General features: G+C 36.2%; 1 protein-coding gene across 1 annotated transcript in view; it reads left to right on the forward strand.

The window, feature by feature from the left end:
- THSD7B (thrombospondin type 1 domain containing 7B) overlaps positions 1-12798 on the forward strand; it is a gene marked incomplete at both ends in the record, with an annotated part of 801311 nt that overhangs the window by 168062 nt on the left and 620451 nt on the right. The window contains one exon of the mRNA XM_079709630.1: positions 2015-2825. Within this exon, the coding sequence (XP_079565756.1) occupies positions 2015-2825 (811 nt within the window). The remainder of the gene's footprint in view (positions 1-2014; positions 2826-12798) is intronic.

The raw sequence follows: 12798 nt of genomic DNA on the forward strand, positions 1-12798 counted from the left end.
TCCTTATTGGTTATCTATTTTATATATAGTAGTGTATATATATTAATCCCAAACTCCTAGATAAGTCAAGACTGATTTTAGATTTTTAAAGTTTGCTGCAGCCATGTATTTTTTGAAATAGTCCTTTACTGAATAACCTGGTTTTGTTTTTGGTAATAATAAACATTTGCATGCATGGTCTGAGATTTGGATAAAGAATGGCATACTGGACCTGAAACTGCTCCAGAACATCTAGACATGTGGAGCCTGCAAATAGCTGTCATGTAACAATGAACTTCTCATTTTGCAGAGTACTAAACTGTGGGTGATTGAAGAGGAAATCATCAGACTTAAGGATGGTTGATTGAATCATCCTGTGCTGAAAGCTGCACTTTCCATGTGCACTTACTGCACCCTGAGCGGGCAGTGCTGGGATAACTCACCTAGGGAAGAGTGTGGGCAAACCCAAGGGCATTTTGGTGGCTATAGGCTGACTTAATCCAGTAAAACTGCTCTGTCCATTTCATCAAGAGGAGACTGTAGCGTGGGGTCACTGAAAGGAGACAGAAATCATCAGCACTGTACCTAACATGGCATTGCCTAGAACAGCAGGTTTGCACACCCAGAACAGGGCTGGGAGGAAGAACCAGGAGGACTGTGTACATTAGAACCCCAAAACTGTTGTCCTGCTAAAGTGAGAGATCCTCACTGCAGCATGTGGCCCCAAGTGCAAATATCTGCTTCTCTGGGGAGGCACGTCTCTTCCTAAATGCACGTGCCTGTGTACACATTTATTGCTCCTAGAAATGTACTGAATGTGCATGAAAATACAGTCCAGGAAGTAATTAAGTGGCATTTGGGGTTTGATCAGATTTGGGGAAGGAAAGAAAGACTGCACCTTCTTTCTCTCACCTATGTAAGTTAAAATGTTTCTCAGGGTGTGAAATGCCTTTATGATGATCACAAACCTAGTAAAGGGTTAAAGGTAACATGGTTAAGCTGATACACTTTTTTCAGGCTCATATTACATTTTTAAGTAAAGCAAAAGGGAGGAAACTTTTTTTTTTTTCCATTGACACAAAATGTGATTACTTGCTGTCCTCGTGGAAAGATAGATGATCAGCCTTCTGGATGAGGCCAGCTGGTATGTCTATAGATTAGATGCAAAAAAAAAAAAAAAAAAAAATCAGTGGGTAGCTCTTTCATCTGTCCATTTTTTGAACCCTCTCTCACAAAACTAATTCATTAATGAAAAGATTTGGCATATTACAAGCTAACATTGGAAGCTTTACCCAACAGGTATATTTCAAGAATTGTCGGGGAAGAATTTCCAGAGACAATTCAGTACTGCTGCTTCTTTTATTAACTTACCTTCTCCCCACACCCCGCCCCCCCATATCAGATTTTTCTTTTTCACGCAGTTCACTCTGCAAGCAAAAACCAGAACTGAGGAGAGCTATTTAGAACATGAAAATATATTTAAGATGATTTGCAAGCTATTTTTAAAAATGTATTTCTCTTCTGAGCTACTTAAGGTGTGAGCTGAAGGATTGGAAACATGTAAAATCCTAGTTTATTAAAATCCTGGATTTAGGGCTTTTCTTTTAGATGAAACTCTGCCTAACGAGAAAGTATTAATATTGAGTTAGGTATATAGGCTTTGGAACATAATAATTATAATGAGACAAATCATTTATTAAATGTGTATTGTCTACTTCCCATCACATTATGTCACTGATCCTCAGAACATCTTTACAAGTCAGTGCTTTTATTATCATCTCCCTTATGTAGGAAACTAAGGCTTAGAAAGTTGAAGTAATTCATCCAAGTTGATACTGCTGTAAGAGACGGATTGGGGATTTCAAGAAGGGCCAACTGAGTTAGAATCCACATTTTTAGCCACTCAATTATATTTTTCATCATAATTCATAATTTCACACTGGTTGTATCAGGAGGTGTGCAGATTGACCCATTTTTGTGTGGATGGTGGTGTGGAATCTTGGAGTAACTGATACCCTTGTCTTTCTGCCTACAGGCCCCTGGGGAAGGTGTACAGGAGACTGTGGGCCAGGAGGGATCCAGAGTCGTGCTCTTTGGTGTTTCCATTTTGACGGGTGGACGAGTCACCTGTCTAACTGTGATGAGAACAATAGGCCTCCGAAGGAAAGAAGCTGCTTCCGCGTCTGTGACTGGCACAGAGACCTCTTCCAGTGGGAGGTTTCTGATTGGCACCACTGTGTGCTTGTTCCTCCCGCCCTGGGGCAAGCCAGACCTCGGGCTACAGAGTGCGTGACAGCCCAGCATGGGCTTCAGCACCGGACGGTGCATTGTGTTCAGAAGCTGAACAGAACCGTGGCTGTGAATGAGATATGTGAACACTTTGCCCCTCAGCCCCCCACGGAACAAGCTTGTCTTATCCCTTGCCCACGGGATTGCGTGGTCTCTGAGTTCTCACAGTGGTCCAGGTGTAGCAAGGGATGTGGGAAGCAGTTACAGCATAGAACTCGCTCAGCCATTGCCCCCCCTCTCTATGGAGGGTTGCAGTGTCCCAACCTGACTGAGTCAAGAGCCTGTGATGCTCCCATTTCCTGTCCTCTTGGGGCAGAGGAATATATGTTTAGCCTTAAAGTTGGACCATGGAGTAAATGTCGACTGCCTCTTCTCAAAGAACTTAACCTAAGTGGAAGAACTGTTCTGGATTTTAGCTCTGATTCGAAGGAGCTGGTCACCTTTAGACATCAAAGTTACAAGGCACATCACCATTCCAAGTCCTGCGACATGGAGATAGGTTATCAAACCCGCCAGGTTTGGTGTACAAGAAGTGACGGAAAAAATGCTACGTTAAGGTAGGAGGACTTCAGTGTTTATATCTTTGATTCACTTAAATATTTTACAGTGTAATTTTACAAGATTTCTTTATGATTTTCTACAACAGGAAAATTGTAATCAGGTTTGCGATTTGATTTTTTTCAAGTTTCATTTGAGAAATTTTCAATTTCAAGTATAAGTATTTTAGAGTCTAGGCCACCAGTGCTCTGAACTCTGGTGTAATTAGTGTAGTAGTGCAACCATATAGGATAAGTCATCTATTTTCACATATCTATTTTATCAATATGTCAGTTAAAAAAATAGATCTTGTGCCGTAACTATCCATCAACAAATGAATTGATAACAAAGGTGTGGTATGTATATATATAATGGAATATAGCTCAGCCATAAAAAAGAATGAAATTCTGCCATTTGTAGCAACGTGGATGGATTCAGAGGGCATTATGCTAAATGAGAAAAGTCAGACAAAAATAAATACCATATGGTACCACTTATATGTGGGATGTAAAATATACAACAAACTAGTGAATAAAACAAAAATAAGCAGACACATACATATGGAAGGCAAACTAGTGGTTACCAGTGGGGGAGAAGGAAGGGGTAGGGGCAATAGAGGGGTAGGGGAAAAACGGGGTTATTATGGGATTATATGAAATCATATGTGTAAAATTTTTGAAAATTGTAAAGCGCTATAGAATTGAAAGAATCTTTCCTTCCATAAAAAATTGGTCTTTTTTTCATAGAAAGGACTTTTAATTTTTATTTTTTTACATATTTATTGGACTATAATTGCTTTACAATGGTGTGCCAGTTTCTGCTCTATAACAAAGTGAATCAGCTATACATATACATACATTCCGATATCTCTTCCCTCTTGCATCTCCCTCCCTCCCACCCTCCCCATCCCACCCCTCCAGGCAGCCAAAAAGCACCGAGCCCATCTCCCTGTGTTATGCGGCTTCTTCCCACCAGCAATCCACTATACGTTTGGTAGTGTATATGTGTCCATGCCACTCTCTTGCTTTGTCACAGCTAACTCTTCCCCCACCCCATATCCTCAAGTCAATTCTCTAGTAGGTCTGTGTCTTTATTCCTGTCTTACCCCTAGGTTCTTCATGACATTTTTTTTCTTAAATTCCATATATATGTGTTAGCATACGGTATTTGTCTTTCTCTTTCTGACTTACTTCACTCTGTATGACAGACTCTAGGTCCATCCACCTCATTACAACTAGCTCAATTTCGTTTCTTTTTATGGCTGAGTAATATTCCATTGTATATATGTGCCACATCTTCTTTATCCATTCATCTGATGATGGACACTTAGGTTGTTTCCATCTCGGGGCTATTGTAAATAGAGTTGCAATGAACATTGTGGTACATGACTCTTTTTGAATTATGGTTTTCTCTGGGTATATCTCCAGTAGTGGGATTGCTGGGTCATATGGTAGTTCTATTTGTAGTTTTTTAAGGAACCTCCATACTGTTCTCCATAGTGGCTGTACCAATTCATATTCCCACCAGCAGTGTAAGAGTGTTCCCTTTTCTCCACAGCCTCTCCAGCATTTATTGTTTGTAGATTTTTTGATGATGGCCATTCTGACTGGTGTGAGATGATATCTCATTGTAGCTTTGATTTGCATTTCTCTAATGATTAATGATGTTGAGCATTCTTTCATGTGTTTGTTGGCAATCTGTATATCTTCTTTGGAGAAATGTCTATTTAGGTCTTCTGCCCATTTTTGGATTGGGTTGTTTGTTTTTTTGTTATTGAGCTGCTTATAAGTTTTGGAGATAAATCCTTTGTCAGTTGCTTCATGCAAATATTTTCTCCCATTCTGAGGGTTGTCTTTTGGTCTTGTTTATGGTTTCCTTTGCTGTGCAAAAGCTTTGAAGTTTCATTAGGTCCCATTTGTTTATTTTTGTTTTTATTTCCATTTCTCTAGGAGGTGGGTCCAAAAGGATCTTGCTGTGATTTATGTCATAGAGTGTTCTGCCTATGTTTTCCTCTAAGAGTTTGACGGTTTCTGGCCTTACACTTAGGTCTTTAATCCATTTTGAGCTTATTTTTGTGAATGGTGTTAGGGAGTGATCTAATTTCATACTTTTACATGTCCCTGTCCAGTTTTCCCAGCACCAGTTATTGAAGAGGCTGTCCTTTCTCCACTGTACATTCCTGCCTCCCTTATCAAAGATAAGGTGGCCATATGTGCTTGGGTTTATCTCTGGGATTTCTGTCCTGTTCCATTGATCTATCTTTCTGTTTTTGTGCCAGTACCATACTGTCTTGATTACTGTAGCTTTGTAGTATAGTCTGAAGTCAGGGAGCCTGATTCCTCCAGCTCCATTTTTTGTTCTCAAGATTGCTTTGGCTATTTGAGGTCTTTTGTGTTTCCATACAAATTGTGAAATTTTTTGTTCTAGTTCTGTGAAAAATACAAAAATTGGTCTTTCGTTACTACAGTAATAAAAGACTAAACCATTTATTATAATGATAAAAATTCAAGTTCACTCTCAAATTTGGGATATAAATTATGTAAATATTTATTGTTCTTCATGTTTACATTAAAAAAATTTTTTTTGGTTTGTTTACTTTTTTTTGATGATTAAGCAGGTTCTTTTACATCTGAATTGTAGATATTTTATAGTAGTGATAATACCAATAAGTTAATCCAAGAGTGTTTGCCTTGGCATTGATTTGATTAAAAATATTAACTTGCACAGCAATAATTAGAATTATAAACCTATAGAGGGAATGGACTAAAAGTTTTAAAAACAATAGATTAGGGCTTCCCTGCTGGTGTAGTGGTTGAGAGTCCACCTGCCGATGCAGGGGACACGGGTTCGTGCCCCAGTCTGGGAAGATCCCACATGCTGCGGAGCAGCTGGGCCCGTGAGCCATGGCCACTGAGCCTGTGCATCTGGAGCCTGTGCTCCGCAGCAGGAGAGGCCACAACAGTGAGAGGCCCGCGTACCATAAAAAAAAAAAAAAAAAAAAAACACAATAGTTTAGGCTTCAAAATTATTTGTTATTGATTTACTTTACATGGTCATATCTTGATGTAAATCATAGAAATATGTTAAAAGTAGTATCTGTTTACTTTTCTCCTGGAAGGTCTTAAATGAATTCACTGATATATTACCAAATTTCTTCCAAATTAAGATGCCTTTCAGTAGTACTGTAATTACCAAACAATGAAATACTCATTGCTAGAATTAATCATTAACATCAGTTACTGTTTTCCTAGGATCCACAGCTGGCTCAAAGGACTACCTCTGCTATTTCAGAACAAAGTAATGTGATGATTGTTTTGGGGTTTTTTTTGCCTATTCGACTCCAGAAATGAGCATATTTTATCTTTTTTGCTTCTTTCTGATTTATATGATGTAAGTTGGCAAGTCCATTGAAGAGTGATTTTCTGCCTTTCATTGACTGCCTCTGTGAAGCCAAAAAGATTAAGCAGATGATTTGGGTGTTATTGTTTGAATACGTATGTGTGATTCTGTACAAACATTGTTTCTTAATATCCTATATTGGATATTACACAGAATGTTTTCAGTCTATAGTTTACTTTTTTTTTTACCATGTTCTATTTTTTATCAATAAATTAAAAGACTTTATTTTTTAGAGTGATTTTAGGTTTACAGAAAAATTGAACAGCAGATCTAGAGCTCCCATGTATCTCCTCATCACTCCCTCTCCACACATACACAGTTTCATACACACATCTTGCATTAGTACAAGTTGTGTAATACATTTGATACAATGGATGAGCCAATACTGATACATTACTGTAGCCCATAGTTTACATTAGACTTCATGTTTTGTGTTGTACATTCAGTGGATTTGGACAAATGTATAATGGCATGTATCCACCTGTACTATATCATACACAATAGTTTCACTGCCCTAAGAATCTCCTGTGCTGCTTCTACTTATCCCACCTTTCCTCTCCCCAAACCCCTGGAAACCAATGAGCATTTTACTGTCACTTCCAAGTTTCAGCAATTATAAATAAAGCTGCTGTAAACATTCAGGTGCAGATTTTTATGTGAATGTAATTTTCAACTGATTTGCCTAAATACCAGTGGGCACTATTCCTGGCTATTATGATAAATTTATGTTCAGTTTTGTAAGAAATTCCAAAGTCTCTTGAAAAGTGGCTGTATCATGGGAATTCCTTTTGCTTCACCCCCCTGGCCAACATTTGATGTTATCAGTGTTTTGGATTTTAGCTATTTTAATAGGTGTGTAGTAGTACCTTGTTTTAATTTGCAGTTCCTTAATAACATATGATGTTTAGCATCTTTTCATATGCTTATTTTCCATCTTTCTCTTCCTTGGTGAGGTGTCTGTTCAGATCTTTTGTGTATTTTTATTTATTTATTATTGAATTTAGAGTTCTTTATATATTTTGGATACCAGTCCTTAATCAGATATGTATTTCAAAAATATTTTCTTCTAGTCTTTGACCTGTCTTTTCATTATCTTAACAGTGTCTTTCACAGAGAAGTAAGTTTTTAACTAATAGAGCTAATCAATGAATTTGGTAAGGTAGCAGTATACAAAATTAATGCACAGAAATCTCTTGCATTCTTATACACTAATGATGAAAAATCTTAAAGTGAAATTAAGAAAACACTCCCATTTACCATTGCAACAAAAAGAATAAAATATCTAGGAATAAACCTACCTAAGGAGACAAAAGACCTGTATTCAGAAAATTATAAGACACTGATGAAAGTAATTAAAGATGATACAAATAGATGGAGAGATATACCATGTTCTTGGCTTGGAAGAATCAACATTGTGAAAATGACTCTACTACCCAAAGCAATCTACAGATTCAATGCAATCCCTATCAAACTACCACTGGCATTTTTCACAGACTAGAACAAAAAATTTCACAATTTGTATGGAAACACAAAAGACCCCAAATAGCCAAAGCAATCTTGAGAACAAAAAACAGAGCTGGAGGAATCAGGCTCCCTGACTTCAGACTATACTACAAAGCTACAGTAATCAAGACAGTGTGGTACTGGCACAAAAACAGAAATATAGATCAATGGAACAGGATAGAAAGCCCAGAGATAAACCCACGCACATATGGTCACCTTATATTTGATAAAGGAGGCAAGAATATACAGTGTGGAAAAGACAGCCTTTTCAATAAGTGGTGCTGGGAAAACTGGACAGGGACATGTAAAAGAATGAAATTAGAACACTCCCTAACACCATACACAAAAATAAACTAAAAATGGATTAAAGACCTAAATGTAAGGCCAGAAACTATCAAACTCTTAGAGGGAAACATAGGCAGAGCACTGTATGACATAAATCACAGCAAGATCCTTTTGGACCCACCTCCTAGAGAAATGGAAATAAAAACAAAAATAAACAAATGGGACCTAATGAAACTTCAAAGCTTTTGCACAGCAAAGGAAACCATAAACAAGACAAAAAGACAACCCTCAGAATGGGAGAAAATATTTGCAAATGAAGCAACTGACAAAGGATTAATCTCCAAAACATACAGGCAACTCATGCAGCCCAGTATCAAAAAAACAAACAACCCAATCCAAAAATGGGCAGAAGACCTAAATAGACATTTCTCCAAAGAAGATATACAGATTGCCAACAAACTCATGAAAGAATGCTCAACATCATTAATCATTAGAGAAATGCAAATCAAAGCTACAATGAGATATCATCTCACACCAGTCAGAATGGCCATCATCAAAAAATCTACAAACAATAAATGCTGGAGAGGCTGTGGAGAAAAGGGAACCCTCTTGTACTGTTGGTGGGAATGTAAATTGATACAGCCACTATGGAGAATAGTATGGAGGTTCCTTAAAAAACTACAAATAGAACTACCATACGACCCAGCAATCCCACTACTAGGCATATACCCTGAGAAAACCATAATTCAAAAAGAGTCATGTACCAAAATGTTCATTGCAGCTCTATTTACAATAGCCAGGACATGGAAGCAACCTAAGTGTCCATCATCAGATGAATGGATGAAGAAGATGTGGCACATATATACAGTGGAATATTACTCAGCCATAAAAAGGAACGAGACTGAGTTATTTGTAGTGAGGTGGATGGACCTAGAGACTGTCATGCAGAGCGAAGTAAGTCGGAAAGAGATAAACAAATACCATATGCTAACACATATATATGGAATCTAAAAAAAGAGAAAAAAATGTTCAGAAGAACCTAGGGGCAAGACAGGAATAAAGATGCAGTCCTACTAGAGAATGGACTTGAGGATACGGGGAAGGGGAAGGGTAAGCTGGGACAAAGTGAGAGAGTGTCATGGACATATATACACTACCAAATGTAGAATAGATAGCTAGTGGGAAGAAGCTGCATAGCACAGGGAGTTCAGCTCGGTGCTTTGTGACCACCTACAGGGGTGGGATAGGGCGGGTGGGAGGGAGGGAGATGCAAGAGGTAAGAGATATGGGGACATATGTATATGTATAATTGATTTACTTTGTTATAATGCGGAACCTAACACACCATTGTAAAGCAATTATACTCTAATATAGATGTTTAAAAAAAGATGTAGTTTTTTATCTTAATGAATTCCAATTTGTCAATATTTCTTCCATGGATCATTCTTTGGTGTTATATCGGAAAAAACATTACCAAACCCAGTGTCAACCAGATTTTCTCCTATGTTATCCTCCAGAAGTTTTAGTTTTGCATTTTACATTTAGGCCTGTGATCCATTTTGAGTTAACTTTTGTGAAAATCTTGTGGTCTGTGTCTGGATTCATTTTTCTACATGTGAATGTCAAGTTGTTCTAGCACCATTTCTTAAAAAGACTATCTTTTCTTCATCGAATCGCCTTTGCTTCTTTGTTGAACATCAGTTGACTATATTTGTGTGGATCTACTTCTGGGCCCTGTATCTTTATTCCATTCTTCTATTTATCTATTCTTTGCCAATAACACACTGTCTTAAATACTGAAGCTTTATAGTAAGTCTTGAAGTTGAGTAGCGTCAGTCCTCTGAATTTCTTTGTATTTAATATTGTCTTGAGTGTTCTGGAGCCTTTGCCTTTCTATATAAACTTTAGAATCAGTTTGTGGATATTTACAGAATAATTTGCCAGGATTTTGACTGGAAATGCTTATAATGTATAAACAATTTGGGAAGAACTAACATCTTGATGATATTGAGTCTTTCTATTCAGGTACATGGAATATTTCTCCATATATTTAAAACTTCTTTGATTTCTTTCATCAGAGTTTTGTACTTTTTCTCATATAGGTCTTGTATATATTTTGCTAGGCTGACACTTAAGGATTTTACATATTATTGGTGCTAACATAAATGTATTGTGTTTTTATTTTCAAATTCTAATTATTCATTGTTGTTATACAAGAAAGCAGTTGAGTTTTGTATATTAACCTTGTATCCTACAACCTTGTTATAATTTCTTATTTGTTCCAGGAGGGTTTTTTTTTTTTTCTTTTTGGTTATTATTGCTCTTGTTGATTCTTTGGAATTATCTATGTAGACAAGCATATAATTTGCAAAAAAGACAGTTTTATATCTTCCTTTCCAGTAAGTACACCTTTTATTTCCTTTTCTTGCCTTATTGCATTATCTAGGACTTCCAGTATGCTGTCCAGTAGGAGTAGTGAGAAGGAACATTCTTGCCTTACTCCTGATCTTAGCAGGACAGCATCTGGTTTCTCACCATTAAGTATGATGCTAACTGTAGGTTTTTGTAGATATTCTTTATCAAGTTGGAGAAGTCCTCCTCTATTCCCAGTTTGCTGAGAATTATCATCATAGGTGTTGGTTTTTGTCAAGTGCTTTTTCTGCATATATAGGTATGATTATATATATATTTTTTCTTAGTCTGTTAATAGGATAGATTACATTAATTGATTGTCAAATGTTGAACCCTCTTTGCATACCTGGAATAAATTATACTTGGCTATATGATATGTATAGCCAAGTATACTGTTAGATATTATTTGCTAATTTTTTTATACATTGTTGGACATTATTTGCTAATAGTTTCTTGAGAATTTTTGCATACATGTTCATGAGAGATATTGGACTTAGTCTTTTTTCATAAGGTCTTTGTCTAGGTTTAGTGTTAGGATAATGCTGGCCTCATATAATGAGTTGGGAAATATTTTCTCTGCTTTGATCTTTAGAAATAGATTGTCAAGAATTAATATTATTTTTTCCTTGAATTTTTGGTAGAATTAAAACCATCTGGGCCTGATGTTTTCTGCTTCAGTAGGTTATTAATTATTGATTAAATTTCTTTAATAGATAATAGATCTATTCAGATTATAGATTTCTTCTTGGGTGAGTTTTAGGAGATTGTTTCTTTTAGGGAATTGGTCCATTCATCTAAGTTAACAAATTTGTGGGTATAGACTTGTTCATAATATTATTTTATTATCCTTGGGGTCCATGGGGATTATTAGTGGTAGTGATGACCTCTCTTTCATTACTGATATTAGTGCTTTGTGTTTTCTCCCTCTCTCCCTCTCTCCCTCTCTCTCTCTATATATATATCTATATCTATACCTATATCTATATATATATATCTTTTTCTCTCTCCCACTCTCTCTCTCTCTCCTCCCTCTCCCCCATCCCTCCTTTTCCTTAGTTAACCTGTCTAAAGGTTTATCGATTTTATTGAACTTTTCAAAGAACCAGCTTTTGGTTTCAGTTATTTTCTCTATTGATTTTCTGTTTCTAATTTTATTGCTTTCAAGTCTAATTTTCATTGGGCTTACTTTGAATTTAATTTGATCTTCTTCTAGTATTCTATGGTGGAAGTTTAGGTTACTGATTTTAGATAATTCTTCTTTTCGAATATGTGAATTCAGTGCTGTAAATTTCCCTCTAAGCACTGCTTTTACCGCATCCCATAAATTTTAATAAGTTACATTTTCATTCTGATTTAATTCAAAGTGTTTAATTTCTCTTGAGATTTTTTCTTTGCCTATGTATTATTTAGAAATGTTCTATTTAATCCTCTAGTATTTGGGGGTTCCCCAGCCATCTTTCTGTTTTTGATTTGTAGTTTAATTCCGTTGTGTCTTGAGAGCATATTTTGTATAATTTCTATTCTTTTAGGTTTGTTAAGGTGCGTTTTACAACCCAGAAATGTGGTCTGTCTTGGTGAATGTTCTGTATTATCTTGAGAAGAATGTGTATTCTGCTATTGTTGGATGAAGTATTCTATAAATGTCAATGATATTCAGTTGATTGGTGGTGCTGTTCAGTTCAACTATGTTCTTACTAACTTTCTGCCTACTGTATCTGTCCATTACTGATAGAGGGGTGTTGAAGTCTCCAACTATAATAGCAGATTCATCTATTCTTTTTTTGCAGTTCTATCAGTTTTTGCCTCACATATTTTGATGCTGTATTGATAGGTGCATGCATATCAAGGATTGCTATATCTTCCTGGAAAATTGACCCCTTTATGGTTATGTAATGCCTCTCTTTATTCCTGATAATTTTCCTTGCTCTTACATATGCTTTGTCTGGAATTAATATAACTATTCCAGGGTCCTTTGATTACTGATAATATGATGTATTTTTCTCTATGCCTTTACATTTAATCTGTGTGCATATTTATACTTAAAGTAAGTTTCTTATAGATAACAGTTGGATTGTGTTTATTTATCCACCCTGACAGTCTGACAGTCTCAGTCCTTTAATTGCTATATTTATATCATTGACATTTAAAATGATTATTGCTATATTTGGATTAATATCTACCATATTTATTATTTTTTTGTTCACTGCCCTTGTTCTTTGTTCCACTTTTTTATTTCCTGTTTTTCCATTTCTCTAATTTTAATTGATCATTTCACATTATGCCATTTGTTTCCTCTTTTAGAATATCAGTTATGTGTTTTTTTTTTTACCATTCTCAGTGGTTGCCCTAGAGTCTGCAATGTAAATTTACAACTAATCCAAGTAACTTTCAGAT

This window comes from Hyperoodon ampullatus (assembly GCF_949752795.1).
Source record: "Hyperoodon ampullatus genome assembly, chromosome: 8".
In the NCBI taxonomy this organism is placed as follows: domain Eukaryota; kingdom Metazoa; phylum Chordata; class Mammalia; order Artiodactyla; family Ziphiidae; genus Hyperoodon; species Hyperoodon ampullatus.